Raw genomic sequence first — 20,827 nt, 5'->3', positions numbered from 1 at the left:
ATGTGAGCATTGTTACAGTTTAATCATGTTTTTATTATTTGATATACTATCTTTGTTTTAATAATTCTTTAATTTGAAAATGTTTCATTGTACTCCTCAACAAAAACAGTAGCACAATACAAGTGGTATCTGGTAATGAGATAAGACACAGCAAATGAAATGAATGATCCGATAATTAGTGTTCTCTCTCCGACATTTGTGTCTATGTGCTTTTTTAACTTTGGACTTTTTTTGTTTAGTATACCCAAATTTGCAGATTACCCATTGCGGATGCCCATCATCAAAAACTCCTGACTGACATCAAAAACGCCTGACTCTTTTCCCTCTTTTCTTGTTGACAGACCAGCAGTATTCATGGTGCTCTTCTCAGCACTTCGATGAAGACAGATACTCTTCCCCGCCACCTAGGAACATGAAGGGTCTATCCGGCAGCCGCCCTCAACCCCAGATCACCGCCGGGCACACCTGCGGCTTGCCCGAGTGCGAGCACCCGCACGACTACGGGCACCATGGCCCCGACCCCCGGTCGCCGTCCTACCTGCTCAGCCCCACGGAGAGCTGCCCCATGGAGCACCACCGCTGCTCCCCGCGCAGCTCCATCCACTCCGAGTGCATGATGCTGCCCGTCGCCGTGGCCACGGACCACGTCTCCAGCAGCACCTTCCCCAGGATGCACTACAGCTCCCACTTCGACGGGGCGCGGGACGACTGCACCGCCTCGCACGCGTCCGGCGGTGGCGGGGGCGGGGGCGGGGGTGGCGGCGGCGGCGGTGGTGGCTGCGGAGGGAAGATGAACCGCATCCCCGCCAACCTGCTGGACCAGTTCGAGAAGCAGCTGCCGCTCCACCGCGACGGCTTCCACACGCTGCAGTACCAGCGCACCTCCACCACCGAACAGCGCAGCGAGAGCCCCGGCCGCATCCGCCACCTGGTCCACTCGGTCCAGAAGCTCTTCACCAAGTCCCACTCGCTCGAGGGCTCGTCCAAGACCAACGTCAACGGCCTCAAGGGGGACGGCAACAGCCACCACCACGGCCACCACCACCACGGCCACCAAAAGCACAGCAAGAGGAGCAAGAGCAAGGAGCGCAAGGCCGACGGCAAGCACCGGCCGGCCACCGGCTGGTGGAGCTCCGACGACAACCTGGACAGCGACTCCACGTACCGGACGCCCAGCGTCATGAGCCGTCACTACGGCGACCACGTCATCGGCCACTGCTACCCCGACTCCATGCAGGGCCAGTTTGGGGACCTCACCCTCAAGACCTCCAAGAGCAACAACGACGTCAAGTGCTCTGCCTGCGAGGGCCTGGCCCCTGTGGCCCCCGAGGGGAAGTTCATGAAAAGGAGCTCCTGGTCCACGCTTACCGTCAGCCAGGCCAAGGAGGCCTACCGCAAGTCCTCCTTAAACCTGGAGAAACCCATGATGCATCAGGACCTGAAGCCATCCCTGAGGCCCTGCCATTACCTGCAGGTGAGTCAGCTGGTTTCGGATATCCACTTTGTTTGCAAAATAATTCAAGCTGGGTATTGATTTAGGCTTTGATTCAAACAAAATTTGTCCTTACCTTTTATTAACAAACAAATGCAAATGTTCTGTTTGTTTTACAAACAGTACAAATTAGGAGACACTTTGAGTGTTTAATGCCAACTCCCAATGGAGTATACCAAAAGCCTCGTTTTTTCAGCATGCAACACTTTTCTAGGGTAGAGGGAAATTAGAGAAGTTTCTGAGAAGACTATGCAACAATCTAGGTGGGTTTCAACCAGTGATTATTGACCCTACTTTGCTGATGTTAACAAAAACGTCAAAACAACCCAGACCATTGATTCCAGTCGTCTAGGGTGTTGGCTAGTGGCGTGCATTAATCATTACAGTATTGGTACATCACATAAAAAACTTAAATGGGTCAATGGTGAGAGACCTATGCAGTAGAAACGGGCCGCACTGCAGTTAAGTTCCTGTTCATCCGCTTGTAAGAAAATTCTTAATTGCACCATAATTCTGTGGGTGATGACTTTGAAACCAGCAGTGCAGCAGGAAGAATCGATGACTGTGTTAACACTGAAAGGTGCTGAGAGGGGAGAAGAAAGGACTTTGAAATCCCTGCGTATTTTTCCTTATGTCAGCTAAACGCTTTGGTGGGATAATCATTGCTGGCGGATAACGTTTTGCATGAAACCACTCATCCTATATTGACAATGGCTTTTCTTGGAAACTCGCTGTGGTTCGAACGGTGGGATCTTTGCTAAATGAATCAACTCCTTGCCTCTGGATGCTGTAACTAATTGTTCTCATTTACGTTTCTTTTTTTGTTGTTGTGGTTGAAAAGAAATACTGCTGACTGCCCAACAGAACTATGCAGGAAGCAGCAGTCATAGTCATTTTGGGGTATGTACATTTGTGCAGAAATCCTCTGTGAAAATGTGCTTTTGGGTCACTAGACCAAGTGATAACCTACTGAGAAATTAGATCTGGTTCCATTTTCTACCGACACACATATGGAGAGGGGGGAGGGGGCAGAGGGCAGGAGGAGTTGGCTTACTGCTCTACCATGCTGAATTCACCTCTTCAACTGATCCCATACAAGTCACTGTTAACAAATCACAAGGATATTGATACAAAGTGCAAGTAGAGATTTAAAGCTTTATTAAATAATAATATATTCTGTAGAATCCATTTCCAATACATCAGGTGCAAAAGGGGTCTTATTAAGACATGCTGTATACTGAAATAGGAAATTGTTATGGATTTGATTTTGGACTCAAATAAATAACATGGGTGGACTATGTATAAAAAGGGCTATAATTCCTACGTGGATAACCCAATATAGATGTCAATACCCTCAAATTAGAGCAGTCAATCTGCACTTTAACTGCAGATTCATTGTGTATTGTCAAATCTGTGCTGGAGTACAGAGCCAAAACGACAAAAATGATGTAACTGTCGAAATACCTATGGACTGAACTGTATATAGTTTTATAAAAGGTGTAAACCAAAATAACAAAAACAAAACAAAACAAAAGCTAGAACAAAAACTGGCCTTTTGCATAACATCGTTGATACTATGATGTCAGTCTTCCATGTAGGACCTAAAATGGTGTCCCCGTTTTGTCATCTTCTAATGGTTCTTGGGCGAGACTAGTATCACATATCCTGTTTCAACTGACATTGTAGCAACCAGTCTAAAATATTGACTTTATAGACGGCAACCTTATTAAATAGCCTGTCAATAAAGGACAATGGGCAGATGCTAACCGTGTCAAACAAGTGTGAATATGATTACTTTAACCAGACCGTCAGAGAATAACATCAGAGAAACATATGCGGTGACTGACCTCGCATGACATTGCCTCTAACAGACCATAAAACAGCAGCAAACTCAGTAACATTGATAGACATGTGCTTGGACCAGTACGATTCTCTGAAATAAGTCCTGAATTGATGTGATTGGATAACATGAATAATAATGAAGAAATAATATTAATAATAATGACAAATAACCTACTAGGTGGTAGTTGTCAGAATATCATGTGTTTAAAACAGTTTAGAACATTCTGCGAAATGCACAGATGTTGGGTAACTGGCTGTGTTATGCTTGTAAATAATAAAGGTATTTCTCACTAGCATGCCTCTCTTTTTCCCATCATCGGAAAAGCACATGCCCCCCCCCCCCCCCCCCCCAAACAATACAATAGGATGCCTCGCACCAGAGATGCTTGGCCCTCTAAACAAACAGCCTTTTAAAAAACTCTAACCCTCTTTAACTTTTGATGGGAGTCCCCTGGATGCCTTAAAGTTTGGGTGGGGTAAAGGTTGAAAAACCCTGGTGTAAGAGGTCGCTTGAAAACTACCAAAAAAATCCTTTGGAACTCCCACCCTCAACAATTCAGTCTGTTCTGTTTTTTGTTGATTTAATTTTACAATTAGGCTATAAAATACAGTACATGTGAATAAATAAAAAAATACACTTCACCAGAAGGGGGCACTCTAATCACTGTGGGTTGGCTAATGGCTAGTGCATCCAAGAAATTCTCCTCCTCCAGCTGCAGCTGCTCATTAACACCAAAAACAATTAAGTCAAATCAAAACGGGATCACTTCTTATTGAATTCAAAGTGAAATCAGTGTTTGGTTTGCTTTCAGTTTGTATTTGTGATTACAGGATTCAACCCAAATCAGAACTATTGCCAACAAAAAATTAAGCATGACACAACACTACTAGAGCCACCGTTGTTGTATTCTCCAAGAGCATGATTCATGAACACCATTTTTAAAAGACTTTTTAAAGATTGACCACAGTACAGCAATCGCTTGTTACAGCACCCTCTCTTTTCTCAGTTGAACTTGCAAAATCAGTGATGCCTCTATGATGAAACGATGTGCAATTCATGTGGTTAAGGCGTTTGGGGATGATAACATGGCAAGGAGAACTTTGAGTGTGTATCTCTGTCAAGTTGCTGAGTGACGCACAGATTTTTTGACATGCAGCGCCTCGTGAATGGGACACTAAGGTATTGTGAATGACTGCTCGTTCTTTCCTTAGCTTCAGACGAGAATACCAACGGGACAGGCATGAGCCAGTTACTGATATTCGCAATGGCAACTGACAGCACACTTAATGTGCTTGAAGAACTTTTTTTCCCATTGCACGGAACAGCAGCGATCACCTGTCATATTTGGATTTAGCCCACCTCCCAGCATCCGCTGAGCTGGCCTTAGATGTGCCCGTCATGGGAGTCACGGTTCAGCAGGTACGCTGCCGATGTAGAGACACTGCAAGCGGCCTCGCTTACTGCTTTTCAGAGGCCCACTCTCCGCAGTCAACAATAGGCGACCCCATGAACTGCAAATGGAAGTGTGTCAGCTACAGGCCCACATGTTTTTTCCTGTCCACGGGGGAGAGAGTGGAGCGGGCAATCGACTTTTGGAAACTCATTTCATTTCCTCAAATGTGAAAGTTTGCTCTCTCTCTGGCTAGCACTGTTGGGAGCGTATAAGCTTGGTAAAGCAATTTCTCTACAATGAAGAGTATACGCTATGTGTGGATGTGATTTTAGTGTGAAGTGCGTGTGTGGGTATATGTGTGCTTTTGCCCCATCATAGTCCTATCATAAATTTTTTAGCCCCTGCTAAAACCAAAGTTGTACATCCCTGGATTACAGTAGCCTGTACTTAGTAAAGTGCCTTTATGGACTAAGCCTCTCTGTTCTTCAGTTCAGTTGTGTGGTGCATTCAAAATTATTTGGGCCAATAAACTTAAATTTACTGTTTGGAATGCCCAGAGCAAGTTTGGTCAGAAAACTTTTGCTGCTGCTGACCAATGGTCGGCCTCAGCAATCACATACATGATTCCATAATCAACCAATCACTTACACAAAACACATTTTCTCCTAGCCATTCAATGACATGCACACGTTACCAATGGAGCACCCAGTCAGCAGTCAAAGCCTCCGGTGCAGCTGACTGCCAGTGCTGCTCTTGCATGCTTCACTTGCTGCTACACAAAACCTGTTGTTTGTATCTGCTTCTAGATACTGGGGTATTTCTGGTATTCCTCCTGTTTAGTCGGGGAAATGTATAGTGCTCGCTGTTCGATAGGGTATTGCACACTGGCGTGTGCACTGTTGTACCTGAAGCAGATCCATTCAGCACCAAGCCAAAAAATATACTCGCATATTCATTAAAATATTTCATCTAAACCCATGAGTTGTCCTGACCGAAATGTCATATAGTGAAATTTGAAAGGTGACAGGAACAAAAAATTATTTTGTTTTAGTGATTTTGTACTTGATTCACATAGCAAAAGGATGAAAAAGTTAAATGATAGCATTTAGGAAGATCAAGACTCGTCAGGTACACCAAACCAGACTGTAAAACCTTCTGAGACAGTGGCAGACATACAGTAAATGCATTTTATCAGATTAATTAGATTCCTGGCTGTGGTAAGCACATGCTTCTAAAAATAGAGAGCTTTCAGTCACAGAAGTATTTTAGTCAACATTATCAATCCTATTCGGACAATGATGTATTTTCAAGGAAGTAAGGTGCAGGGATGTTTTCAGATATAAAAGTTTCTGAAGGTGAGACCACAAAAACTTATTGCTATTGGTATCACGGACTATGCATAAAGGCAATCAGTTGCATAAGTCATATTTAATATTAGTCAACATCTTGTTTAAAGATCAAGTGTTTCGGCTTTGATTCACTTGTGTATACAGATGGTGCAGATTAAATGTCGTGATTGCCAAATGTCAGCACGGAATGGAAAAGCATTACCTTACAAATCTGAGCTTAGAAATAGCAAACAATGAGACACAAGGTGGGTGTTCCACTGTGAGAAGTTCGTTCTTATTCTGAATTATTTTCTGGCAGATGGTGCAATCTGTAAACCTTGCTGTTGCATAAAACATTATTCTTAGGGTTTTGGCATTATTATTATTATTATTATTATTATTATTATGAGCTGATAACACGATTGCCATTATGAAGTGTCCATCTCTCATTGGCTATCCATTGTCATTGTGAGTGTAATCAATGTAGCGGGGCTACTGCATTAACCAGAACAATGAGGATGGATTAAAAATGAGAAATTCTTCGCATTTCTCTAATGGTCTAATAATAATAATAAATGTCAGACTAAGGTTAAGGGAGAGTTTGCAAAATTTTATCTTAAATTTCTGTAAAAATATTAAATGCATAACAGAGTTCCTTTCATAATAATCTGAAAATACTACAGGATTCAACATCAAATTTCAATATCAACCACAAATGCTCTGTTACATTCTTAGTGGCCAGAAAAATGTAAGTAACTTACCGAGGTAACTGTTTAAAGATATATAGCTTTAAATAATATTAAATAATGTTATGTTCAGTAGAATATAGAACATCAAAATAGTTCAAGGATGGACACGTTTAAGTATTCCTTAAACGAGGAAACATACAAATTGTCCACCGACATGAGTATCACCAACCGCTGGCCTTTATTTCCTGAGGAAATTAGCCCAAATTAGCCCAGAAAAAGGTCCCAATTAGCTTCCCCAGCTCCCATGATAGTAGAACTGGAAGACCTAATTAAGGAGCTGTGTTTGGTGCTGATGGTGCAATAAAGTCTTAAATTAAGTGAGAGTGAAAAGTAGCGTTCATCATAAACTGCTTCCTTGTTCTGGCTCCCAAGAACACTTCCCCACACTGGAACTTCACTGCCTTTCCATAGTGGTAAATAAGGACTGCATGATATAATGATTGAACAGGGGGAGTGCTCTGATGTAAAACTGTAGTATATAGCATATACCACGTACAAATGCTAATGTTGTCGGTGTCGGTCTGATATACTTCATGGCTTCGGGAATAGCAGATTTGAGGAGATCATGTGGTAAGATAGGCCTGAGTACCTTGGTCCTAGCAGTTGCAGCTGCAATGTAAATCCAACCAATCCACACAACAGAAAAAAAATTTGCTTCATGTTTTCCTTCATCTTGCCAGTAGCTGCTTCAGTTTCAGTAACTGTCTAGAATCCACTGCTATTTTTGGCCTTTTGCTTGCTTTAGTCATGTGACATTTTCAATGTGGGGCCAGTGGGATAATTGCAAGTGCAATTACAAACTGCAGGGGGGCCTGTCACTGGCCAAATAACTGCTTTTTAAGGTTACAAAAGGTGGCTCATTTGTTGATAATTATGCTGATTGGATATTGCAGTTGGAATTAACAAGCAAATGAAATGTCTCTTTTGAATTGCCGGCTTGGGCTTGAAAACGCCTGACAAAAGGCAAACTTAACTGCTGCATGACTGGAATTATAAAAGGAAAAGTGTCTCTGCTTCAGAGACCCTGTTGTATTGACTGGCTACCTGCATCCCCGGTGTCCTAACAGTGCTTGAGGAATATAAATACGTTGTCCGCACCTTGTGTCAGTGCCTCCGGAGAGCTTGCCCCCTTGCCACCGTCAACGAAAGCGCAGAAAGAAGGGGGAGGGGCCAGGGCGGCCCTCGGTGGCCTCTCCAGACCTTTCGCAGACTCAATGAAGGCGCAGCTCGCTCTGTGAAGCATCAAGGCTCAGCGATGTCTAAACCGCGGCAACAGAAGAACTCTCATGTCTTCTTCCAGAGAAGCCTTCGGGAGAGTTAGTCACTTTGTATTCCGTGACTTACAGCTCAGAACCATGGAAACGTTGTCAAAAGGAGGCTGACTGACTGAAAGAAACAACATGGGATTAGGGATGAGAGTCTGACCATGCTGTTGTTTCGGCAGTGATAATATGTGTCTAGTGTGTGAGGAATACAGAGTGCAAGACTGTGCTCTGAGTGGCTGAAAAAACAAATTAGAATGCTCATTTCCTATAGCACAGACAGACAGACAGACAGATAGTCATGCACACGCGCGCGCGCACACACACTCACACCCGCCCACACACACACACATCACACACACAGCAAGAATTCATTCATAACCTTAAGAGATGGTAGCAATATCAATGCAAGAAGGATGACCCTGGTCAATGCTCAGATATTTCTTCTGTAAGCTTGATAACAGGGTTGTCATCCTCATTTCTTGTCACTGCTCTTCGCAGTGCAGAATATTTACAGCATTGTTCTGCTTGTTCTATGGAGTCCCGTCCTCCACAATAACAGAGACAATCCCAGCTCTCCTGTCATATCCGCACATGACACAGCACTCAGTCCCTAAAGGTATGCTCCCAAACAGTCTTTGGGAGTTCCCATGTAGGGTGTTTTTTGTTCTAGCCAGTCCCATGATTAGTTAAGGTTATTGACAACATTAATTTTTGTATTTCCGTGATTCGTGTATCTGATTAACCAGGATGCAGGCTCATTAGAGTTTGCTTTTTTATGATCGGCTAGCATTTAACACTCGTGTGTGAATCTTCTCGTTAATTAATCAATAAATCAATCAAACGAAGACAGTTGTTTGTTTAGCAGAGGTTAGCCGTTTACAGCTCATTTAATAACTAATTACATGCTGCAAATGGCAAATGCAACAAAATACTACTGTGCACAGCTGTCCACAGGACTGAATTTTGGAAGCCCGTCTAGTCCTGACCCAAACCAAACCTCTACCTCAGGGTCCAAGGAATGGACCCACAGGCAGTGTTTCCCTGCTGTCCCAGGGCATTTACCATTTATATTCTCCTCTGGCCTCCTACGTATCTTAATTGCAAATGACATTGAGCCAGTTGTGAATTTTCCCACAGCTTTCAAGACTCCTCTATATTTTTAGCAATTACTTAAATGGCAAAAATACTGATTTCCTTAAGGGGTGCCATGAAACCACCTGCAGACTGTGTTTACACAGTTGTACATGTGCATACTAGAATACACATGAAAGAAAGGTGCATGTGCTCTCCACTGGCTCTAGAATTAAGTTATTTCTGTCACAGAATCTCACGAGGATCAGAGCTCTCCGCATGCGATGCCTTTTAATCAGTCCTAAGCGCTTGAATAGTGAGGGAGTTCTGTTCAGCCAAGCATTACACGTGTTCAGCAAGTGTTTTGAATTCTTTTAAGCTAGTAAAAACAAAGGCAAATGGTAATTTCACTGTAATTGATCAACTATTCAAGCTGTTAGTGTGGCAATTAGTGTAAGAATTCCAAATTGGAGAAGGCTTGACTGTTGTTATATTAGTAGAGAGAGCAAACATAATCGAATAAATGGGGAGTGAAAGTATAAACTTGCAAGTGTTTCATTCAGAAGCTTTTCCTCTAATATTAATCTAGAAATGTAAGAATGGAACATTTCCCACTCATTTTAGGGTTCCCACTCATTTTAGGGAATCATTTTCCAGGACTTTTCAAGGACAATTTCCATGACTTAGACTTACAGACATGAAACATGGACAATGGAAGTCCAAAGCCGGTGGTGGACCGGGTGGCGGGGGGTGGGGGGCAATGTGCAAGTACCATAACCATTCAAAACTTTGTGCTGCCATGTAATCTCAGCAGCTAATAAAAATGAGAAAAGCGGAGAAAAATACAGAACAAAATACAGAAAAATCTCAGCTCTAAATATACTGTTTAATAGCTTGACTTATTTAGCCTAGCAGGACCTCACAAATATTTCCAGAACATTTTACAAATTTCCTCATTTTCCAGGTGTTTTCCATGAGTGGAAAACTAGTCAATAAATTTCCACGTTTTCAAGGTTTTTCAGGATGAGTGGGAACCCTCGTTCTATATTTAAAAACTAAACTGATTTTTAACAAATGTATGAATATTAAAATATAATGTGTGAGACCCAATTAGTGGTCTGTAAACACAAAAGCCAGTTAAAGGTCTGTATTCCTGAAATGAATTATTTTATGATGTGAGCATAATACAGAAATATGTAAACAGTAGCTCCGTGAAAGAAATTGCATTCCTTCTCTCATAATATGTTTGGATGTTCTCATAGGTGCATTCTAACATTCTCACAGCTAGTATGGACGTTGCGTTCCAAAGTCTTCTGTTCTACTGTGAAGATGATGCGTACAAGGACCACCAGGTTAATGAGCATATGAGTGCCTGTATATTGAACCTGAAACTAAAAGTACAGTATTTAGGAAAACTCAACTACTATCTGTGAGACATCTGCAAAAAAAGAGTATGCTAGAGTAAGTAAAAATCGCATCGTACATTAATTGTACAATCAGTAAGTTACTGTTTACTATTAATAAATCGTTAAACATGCAGTCCAAAGCATTACATTGTGCATCGAATGGGATACAGAACCATTGACAGTATAGCTCTGGAGTTAAAGAGATCCCATGGAATTTACTCCCAAAAGACATATAAACTGATTCACAGCATATCAGCTGTTTCAGGTAGATTTTCTTTCAGGTTTTTCTCTTCAGCAGATCAGTACATTCCAGTACTCAAGAAGATCAATTTTCCAATATATCCATACATACATACAGTATCTTTGTATGTCATTTCTCTGTGATTATTCCTTTACTGTTTGTCTTATGAAGCCATACAGCTCTAACTGTGAACCTGGTGAAATTAGCTGAGCTTTCTCTGTTTTCAGCGTAAATGTCACTGAAAGACGGGCCGAATCGCAATTATGTGGTGAGAATAGGAATGTGTCTTTGCTACCCTTTATGAGATTTCTATAAATGTCAACATTATGAATGGAATGACGTGCACTACAAGCTCAGATTCTCTTGCCTAACCAGATGGCCCAAGAGAGGCTGGCTGCAGCATCATTTGAGTGGCATAAATCCTCTGTGAAGCATATTTGCTGCAATGCAGGAAATTACATCTTTTCTACTTCCTCTGCAATTTACTGCTTGGGATAGTTGCCCATTACAGGATCAGCTATGGATTAACGACAGAACTTGTTTTAAATATAGAAAAATGTTGTTGACAGCACAACTTCAACACAACAGTATAATCATATATACCAAATTTATAGCCCATGAAAACATGGGTAGCTAACATTAGCTGGCCATTTTACTTGTTATTGGTTCTGACACAATTTTGAATGTTAAATGTTATGGTGATGTATTCTATATTCTCCTAAGACCCGGCAATTCATTTTTTCCCCTGTAGGAGGAAAGTCTCTGGTCATAATCTGAAGAACCACATATTTCATGATGAAACCTACACTACAAGAGACATTCAGTAAAAATTTCATAAATAACATTTTCGAAAATATTTTCACTGCAACTTGTTTTGTCATCCAAGACACTTGTATTATGCCAAAAAAATGTTTATACTTTTTTTTCTGTCGGGTCTCAGGAGGATGTTTCCATCAAATGCTAGGCATGAAATCACTATGAGCTGTGAAGGTGCTAGGAAAGCTATGAACAAAACGTATTGCAGCTTCTGTTACAGCCCTGACATCATCCTCCTACCACTGAACACAGTAAACTGAATGACAGCAGCAAATATTTTATCTAGCATCACTACACATACATGCATTTATGATGTTTTAGGAAAATGGAAAAAGACCTTTCAGTGGGTGTGGTGTCTCACTGACATCATTTATAATATGAAGGCGGCTGACTCCTTTACAAATCCATTTGGAGAGAACTGTCACCTCACAGCGAGCAAACTCCACCCCTGTTCCTGGCTGGAACCTTTCTGTGTGGAGTTTGCATGCTTTTCCTGTGTCCATGTTGGTTTCCTATGGATACTCCTGCTTCCTCCAACAGTCCAAAGGCATGCAGGCTAAGTTAATTGGACAGTCTAAATTGCTCGTAAGTATGAGTGTGTGAGTCAATGGCGTGTGGGCCCTGTGATGGATTGGGGACCTGTACAGGGTGTAATACTGCCCCTCGCACAATGCATGCAGAGCTAGGCTCCAGCACATGTCCCTGATCAGGAATAGGTGGGTTAGATAATGACTGTATGGATGGATGGATCCATAAGAAAATCTTCATGCATATCACAAAATCCTCAGCTATCAATAAGTATCTTCAAATGGAAATGTTACTTGTTAAGTTAGCTGTGTCACTTCCATAACTAATTGGCATTTTAGACAGTAAAGAGACAATCATATGACAAGTTTAAGAAGTAAATATTACCACAGTATCCTAGCCTACTTAATCATATCATATTCATGTAAGTCCTTCCTGGAGTTTTTTTCAAAAACTGTCCCCATTTCTTCTCACTGTTTCTCCTGTCATATCCGCACATGACACTGTAACGCAATCAGGGCCAAATTTACTAAGGAATTAGTCACAGTGAAAAACTTTCTCTATATTGTGGCTCTGTTGTGGTTGCAGATGTGGACACATTCATGACCGATTTACCACGACACTTTCTATTTAGGCAGTCAAATAAATTCAACAGCCTCATTCGCAATTTTGCAGTAGGAGACACCAATAAAAAGGGTCAGAAACAATATGTGATGTTTACACGCCCAGATTACAGGGTGCTAAAAAATGGATATAGAGCAACACGGCACAGTAGCGAGGGAACCACAAGAAAAATACTTTAATTCACAGATCAGGAAATACAGGCAGTGGCCGACACGTTACAGCTTCACAACACTGTAATTATAGCAGAGGAATGCAATACCAATGGAGAGGATAAACATTTGGAGTGACATCACATACACAATTAATTGAATAATTATAATTAAACAAATTGTGTACAATGTAAAGAAAAGATGGCATGATGTTAGGCAGCATACCAAAAGAAAAACTTCTATGAGGGCAAACGACATGGGTGGTATGTTCGACTAAGAGAAAGAATATTAACACCGACAGAACAACAGGTAAAAAATCCCCGCAAAATGGAAAAGTCAATTCTGATATTCATCATCCTGTTGAATATGCAAGACAGTTGTTTAAATAGTTTATATTCAGAACTGCAGTTTTGACTGCTGGCTGATGACTTCAATAGAAGCCTTGTGTCCTTTCAATAAAACAAATATAATTTCCCATTGTATCTGAAAATAAATGAGAAATGATTTGTAGAAATGTGTGCGAAACATATTTTAAATCCAGTCTCCTCTCCAGAGTGCTATGCATCAGAGGATGCGTTCATTAATCTTCACCTCATGAAGTCCTCAACGGAAACTGATTTGACTGCCGAGGACATGTGTACAGCCTGACACCCTTCTCTGGAACCCTGTGGATGAGCCATAGGCTAACTTAGCGCACATTACTTCCTGCTTTCAGGAGTTCATGCAAAAGAAGGGAGTCGCAGTTGATGCATACTTTAATAAATTAGACAGAATACTTAGTTGGCCCAGTCTCCACCCTGTTTTAGTGCATTCACTCCAGGTACAGTATACATATGCATGAACATATTAAACTGTGCATCAAAGTCATAGTGGAAAATCGCAGTGACATAATGCCCACAAAATACATCCTAATAGTCATTTGACCCATTTCGACCGTTAGTAAATCCGACATCAATATTGTGACCTTGTGGCAAATAAGCAAAATATTCATCATGCCTTTCACCAGATGTTCCTCAGAGAGTGCTTCTACCATTCAAGTAATGCAACCTTGTATTAATGCCATTCAAAGATCTATCTTCTTTTCTTCAATCATTATTCATGAAAGGGCAATACCAGTGGCATTGAATGTCCTGTTCTAGGACACACGCTTTGTGCATATCTGCTAACTGTGCTACTGCACCAGGAACACCTGTTACTAACCAGAACCTTCGGTATGACAAGGGACTAAAGAGCATGGTAGGACTTGTCATCTTGTGATTACAGAGATTCCGTGCTACGTGCCACCCTTGAGAAGGGATGTAACGTCATGTGATGTCACTGCAAGATGAATGTTGAGCAGTTGTAATTGATGGGAAGGTAGCAGTGACATTTATGAATGGCTTCTGAGCATTGTTCAGACTTGCTGCACATGCATACATGTATCACTGTGCCAAGGCGTTCCAGGATGAATCAGGGGGTGGGGGGTGGGGGGGCTGCTGATTTTCTCCTGTCTCATGTGGTGCTTGTACGGGCGCTCTGGGATTCATTCTGACGGTAACGGCGGTCTCCTCTCTCACGCGCTTACGCAGGTGCCGCAGGATGAGTGGGGGGGTTACCCGGGGATCAACAAAGACGAGGAGATCCCCTGCCGGAGGATGCGGAGCGGGAGCTACATCCAAGCCATGGGGAACGACGACAGCGGGGAGTCCGACACCAGCCCCAAGACCTCGCCCCAAAAGGCCATTCGCCCAGACGCCCTCATAAAGTCTGTCATGCAGAGGCCCCTCATAGACCCCCAAAGGTAGGCCAAGGGCAAACATACTGGCTGTATAGGGCAAGGATCAACGTTACTTCTCCATCACCGCTTGTTAGAACACTATTCTAAATTTGAATAACTTACAAACGGAGAGGGCAACTAATCTGCAACGCTACGTAAAACTATTGATTCTATCTAGTGCAGTAGAAATGTAATGATGCACTCTATTCCGGTATCGTTAGAATGTAAGAACTATATTTTTTGGTGGATGTACACATGTGAACATGTGGCCATTTGTACTTGATAAGTATGTTACTTTTAATTTATGGTAAGTGCAGTGGTATTAGTGAAATAGCCCACTCCAAGCTGTATGGTTGTCATGATATATTACCACTTCTGGGACGAGAACTGCACTCAGCTTTCAGCCTCCTGCTACGTTTCCACCCAAGGTGTGCTTATCATGAGAACTGCACAGCCTGTCCTGGTTTATTCCTTATATACGCATACAGCCAATGAAAAATACTGAACAAGGCTAACAAACTGTTCTCTCACCAACTGAGGTTATATGCAAATTTGGTTCCTCCTTAAATTGTAACTGTTCTTTTTGCTGTTCAAATGTTTTTTGTTTTTTTTGTCATTTGAATATTATATGATAATATGATATAAGCGACTGTATTGACAAACACATCTCACCCAGTGTATGATAAAGCAAGTACTGCAGGAAAACGGTTGGTATTACTTACATATGAAAGGGCGTCCTCAGTTTCATCCATGATGGCACATGATGTGATGATCAGTTTTGATGAAGTGCTGGACTCACAGCATTAACACTGGCAGCTGAACACAGTTTTTATCGCTATCGTGAGCGGTTTGAGCAAATGACATCACCAATTTTTTACTCTCTCCCTGACATATGGGCTGTTCTGAGTGCTGCCATTCAGAGCAAACACACGTAATCCAGTGCCATTTGGGCATGTGTTCAGTCTTGGGTTGAAAAGGAAACGGAACCAATGAATCAAGTCTCATTAAATATAGTGCCCTTAATAAAGCCATTGTTACAAGCCATAATACTGCACTCAGTCCAGTAAGTGCATTATACGGAGAAAATGTGAGCTATTACACTGTTGTGTTTCCTAGGGTTTAATGCTTTGTTGAAAATTGTCTATTTGTTTTTGTGCTGTAAATTCAATAATTAATGCAAAACATATCAGTGATGTTCATGGTTGTTTTATTTTATTTATAGAGTGAATAATTAATATTGAGGTCTCCATAATGTTTGACATTTTTTCCAAGACAATGTTTTCTTGATTTGTCTCTGTACTCCACAATTTTATATTTGTAATCAGTTTACATGTGGTTGAAGTGCACATATATAGCCCCCCCTCCCCCTCCCCCTTCCATTTCAGACTCCCATAATGTCTGGGACATATTAATGTTATGTAAATGAAAGTATACTTGTTTAATACTTTGTCACACATCTTTCCATGCAATGACTGCTTGACATCACCAGGTACTGAGTATCTTCTCTGGTGATGCGCTGCCAGGCCTGTGCTGGAGCTCCTGCTTGTTTTGGGGGCAAGTTGCCTTAGGTTTGCTATTGGTGTATCAGTTGCTGTGGGTGGTTCCTTTTGGCCTCCACACCTTACTGTTGCCATCGCACTGTTACAACTGTAACTTGGTCTCATCTGTCCAGCAGATCTTTTTGAAAACTCTGCAGGCTGTTTTAGGTACTTCTTAGAAAACTGTAACCAGGCCATCTTGTTTTTGTGATTAACTAGTTGCTTGCATCTTGTAGTGTTACAGGCTCTTTGTGATTATAGAGCTCACCAGTGTTCTCTTCCTTCTTGATCATGTTCAAATAGTTGAGTTTGGTTTGGCCTATGGTATGTCTCTGACTGTTTTTATTTTATAGTACATTATGGCCTCCTTGACTTTCACATGTTGACAAGCGCCAATATCAGACAGCACAGGCAATCAAAGTCCAGAATCGAACCTAGATACTGAAAGCTCTCTTATACCGGCACTAAGGAGCACACCTGATTAATCGGAAAGCCGTTACTACTTATAAAAAGTGCTGTTATTTTAACATGGTGGAAGCAAAATGTATAAATATACCCTAAAAGCTGAGAATGTGAACTTTACCCACATGTGAATTGTTTAATTACATATCTACAATTGTAGTGTACAGAGCCACATCAAGAAAAAAGTATGTCTTTGTCCCAAACATTATGAAGCTCACTGTGCATTAAATATGTAAATACACAAATACGGATCATACATATTTAAGAACGAAATATCATCCATAAATGTAAAATACATCTCTGTCAATAATACAAACATCCTCAGCATGATATATGTAATATTCTGATTCACAACATAGGGCTCCAAATCACTCCCAATGAGAGACGTACCGTACAGGATGTACTTGAGCACTCATGTTATCAGCTACTTGACATTATCCTTACAATTTATAGATACACCATGGATACATGTCAGTCTAGAAATGTGGGATATCAACTCAATGGTCCTATCTTTAGAACTTCATCTTAAAAGAGAGTGTCTGCAGCCATTTACATGTTTCCCTTGCCTCAAGCGATAGTTTATTGCAAAGTCTTGATTTATGTGGGGTGATGGCGAAATGTATTTCCTTGATGGAAAATGTACTGCAGTGCCAAATCAAAAGACTAGTTCTTCCACGCACCACAGAATGTTAAAAGGGATGTTAGAACAGTACATTGATTGAACTAAGGTTGGTGAATTTTGTCTTTAAATTCATGGTGTGCTGTGGCTTAGCTGCAACACTTACCCATGAACCCTTCAAGGCCATGTAAGCAATGCTCCTGAATGCTTCATGACATGTTACAGGCATCTTAAAACTGGTGTCCTGGTAAACAACACAAACCCTATTATGTGTCATTTAATGTAAGCTAGCTTGCTTGCTAACTAATAATTACCAAATGGTTTGCATTATTTGGCCATTAGCTTCCACACAAAACACAGATGGTGACCACATTGTTTAAAATGGCTGAAGTAACATTACATGTGCACTTACTTATATGTCCATATTGCCTGTGAATCTGGGTATGCTGCAATTGCCTACTTTGACCAGACTGCTTTGATCAGGTGTTGTCATTGGCAGATGTAGATAAATCCAGTGGTTAGAATTATTATTGATTGTGGGACTGGAGAATTTGTGATGATGAAATCGACAGAAAAAAGGAGAAAATGGCAAAAGTTTGGGGCTTTATTGTGTGGATGTTCAAAGTTGTATCTGTATTCTGTGTGTTTATATGAGGTCAGTGGGTACATAAATTAATGTTCTTAAGTTCTGAGCAGGGCATTCGCAACCACAACATATTACTGTGTGGAGACCTGATTAATTAAAGTTTGATGAGAAAGCAAGCAAAGTTTATAATAGTATGTGATGACTTCCGGGGGGTTGGCGTGTAATTTGGTGCTGCCGTGTTCCAGTGATCCTCGCTTACATAGCCTAGTTGTTGTGATGTGATTTTCATGCCATGAGGGAATCTAATGCGATATTACCCCTGAGCTGAGGGTGGCTGTTGTTATTCTGTACTGGCCTTTCCCAGAAAAAAAAACAAACAAAAAAGAAACACCACAAGTCGTAGAAAGCAGAAGCCTTTAACACATTCAGCCAAAATTGTAGCTGCTGGTATACAGCTATTCCACCCTGGTGACCTTGCATCTACAATTACATTTCACAAGGAAAATTTCTAAGAACGGCTTGGTACAGTCAATTGTCATTGATGTATTTTTACAGTGGTTTCTGGCTGCTTTATTTTATCTTTATTTTATAGAGCTCCAGTTTGTAGATTTATGATCCATTGTGAAAATTCAGGGTAACTGAATAGAATCACAAAAAACATGTGATCTCTTTGTAGCCAGTCAGCATCTGTTTTACATCCTTAAAATAAGTACTAGATCTGCTGTTATAGCACATTGTTATCTTTGTGTCAGATAACCAAAATTGGTGACAGTGCAGAAACAGTGAGCCTAGACAAAAAACATTACGAAGCCTTTGTCCGGAGCATCTCACACAGAAGAAAATTATAGTCTCCTGTGTGAAGTATAAGCCCAACGTCGTACAATTTATGGGCACTTCCAAACTGACAGCCTCTGCCTGCCTTCCACCAAAAAGCCAGCCTGAGAATTAAGCAAAGGTGGAGCACAACATGCTGGCCCAGAGATACAAAGATTCACCCTTTTCTCTAAATACAGCAAATGTCATGTCAGAACAAGGCTGTGTAGTGAGGTTTGGTCAGGTCTATTCAGAATAAATTTCAAAGTTCAGTAACCAATCAGAATTTTGTACATCTGTTGAACCCAACTTAGTTAAAGGACAGACAAGGAAATGGTTTGGAAAAATTACATATATTTATTGGCTATGATAATGAATATATGAATAGGCTAATTGATAGCAATAATTTGCATTATGAGGAATAATATTATACCATTCTTAATCAGAGCAAATGATAACTATGCTAAATATAGAAGTTAACAGTGCTACCATTTAACAAGGGTTAACTTGTGTTATGGGTTAGTGACATGCTACTCTATATTAAGTGGTGAGTTTATTTAATCATTCTCATAAAATGTTTTAACAAGGTAAAACAACAAGGTCAGGGAATTAGCAACACACACAGCAAAACAAAACACAACAACAAACAGCAGTATAATGACCCATTCAGGTATCAAAAGTTTTACGCTATCCTACTGTTTGATGCCAGTGTTATATGAAATGTGGTTCTATACTTAATGGCAATAAAAGGGGAGGCTCATCCTTAATTCCGTTAGGTGATGTGTCCGCTCGTCAGCTGATCCAAGGTCAGGGCAGGTGCGTGGACTCCTGGGAAACTTTGAAGTTGGGGTCGCAATGGGGTTCCAGTCAAGACAACTTGGGTGTGCACAGGTCTCCATTTGGGTCTGGCCACAAGGGAGATTTAGAGGAAAAGTCTGTTACTCTTGTTACTCAAAACAGCTGTTGAAGGGAAATAACCCAGGTTGGTTTATTTCACGGATGGTAGCAGACCAACTCTCTGATCACACTTTTGATGATCAGACAAAATGCGGGTTGTGGCGCGCAGCAAAGTCTGTCAAGGTCCTAAAGGGGGGTGTGTATTGTTGATTAGACAAGTGCCTTTCCCATTAGAGCAAAGTTGTTAAGTTTTTGGTGAGTGTTTATACGAGTGTTATATAAGTCACTGACACATCGGAACCCTGGAACCACATTGGTAGATGATTTTGGGCACCTGAACATTTGATTGGCTGATTGTATTGGCGCTGTCAATTAAACATTTACTACCGCTTTACTGTTTAAAGAACATGAAATCGGATTCACCATTTTCTTCTCGAGGCTGGGAGTTCCTGCACCAAACTGGTGCCTAATTGATCAAGTGGGATAGTTTATATCATATTACACTGTGGCAGTCGGTCCGCCTGAGAGGCGGATTGGTCTTGGCTGTGCCGGCTGGTGGAGACAGCACACGCACCTGGGCTGTGTTAGCTAATCAGCCCAGGTGCTTAAAGGTGTGCTGCACTCCACAGTTCGGGGCCGAGACCGGGAGCTAACACCGAGAGCTCAGTTATGATTTCCGTTCCGTTTCGTTTCATTTTATTTTAAGCACTAAAGACTGAAAAGAAAATTAGTCCTCAGCTGGGATACTGGAGGAGCTGGACCTGGCCGGGAAGGCGGGTCAGCTACAGAGCAGGCTAACTGAAAAGTTGCTGCTCTGTTTTACTTTCTTTTGTCTTTGTTATTTTAGCTAATTGTTTTTGCCCGGAACCCTTGAGGGGGAAGGGTGAAGTGGTCCATTTATTTTATTTCATCTTTGTGTGGGAGTGCTCTCTCTCTCTCCATGCGACAGACAACGGTGTTGCCCGGTACTGTCGAATCTCCCTGCCCGGTGTGTCACGCTTGGCATGTGACATACACTAACCGAAAGCAAGAAACTTAATGAAGTACTCACAAATAATGAATTAGTAGGATTTAACTTATTTACAAACAGCTAAAATGCAAAATACTTATTAATATTGATGTTATGACTAACAACCCCTTAAGATGGGACTAATGATGTACAGTACAAACGATACCTTATCAAAAAGATAAGTAATGGTTAGTAATCATTTATTAATGATAAATTGTTATAAAGTTGTTAATAAGATGTTAGTA

General features: G+C 41.3%; 1 protein-coding gene across 3 annotated transcripts in view; it reads left to right on the top strand.

The window, feature by feature from the left end:
• The window catches only part of dlgap2a (discs, large (Drosophila) homolog-associated protein 2a), a 223,705-nt gene that overhangs the window by 164,732 nt on the left and 38,146 nt on the right, over positions 1 to 20,827 (top strand). For all 3 annotated transcript variants that reach the window (XM_035413153.1, XM_035413310.1, XM_035413234.1), the window contains 2 exons: positions 342 to 1,474; positions 14,471 to 14,682. In XM_035413153.1, coding sequence (XP_035269044.1) covers positions 342 to 1,474; positions 14,471 to 14,682 — 1,345 coding nt within the window. The remainder of the gene's footprint in view (positions 1 to 341; positions 1,475 to 14,470; positions 14,683 to 20,827) is intronic.

The sequence above is a fragment of the Anguilla anguilla genome, chromosome 1, assembly GCF_013347855.1.
Source record: "Anguilla anguilla isolate fAngAng1 chromosome 1, fAngAng1.pri, whole genome shotgun sequence".
In the NCBI taxonomy this organism is placed as follows: Eukaryota; Metazoa; Chordata; class Actinopteri; order Anguilliformes; family Anguillidae; genus Anguilla; species Anguilla anguilla.
This window is presented reverse-complemented; position numbering and strand designations above follow the sequence as displayed.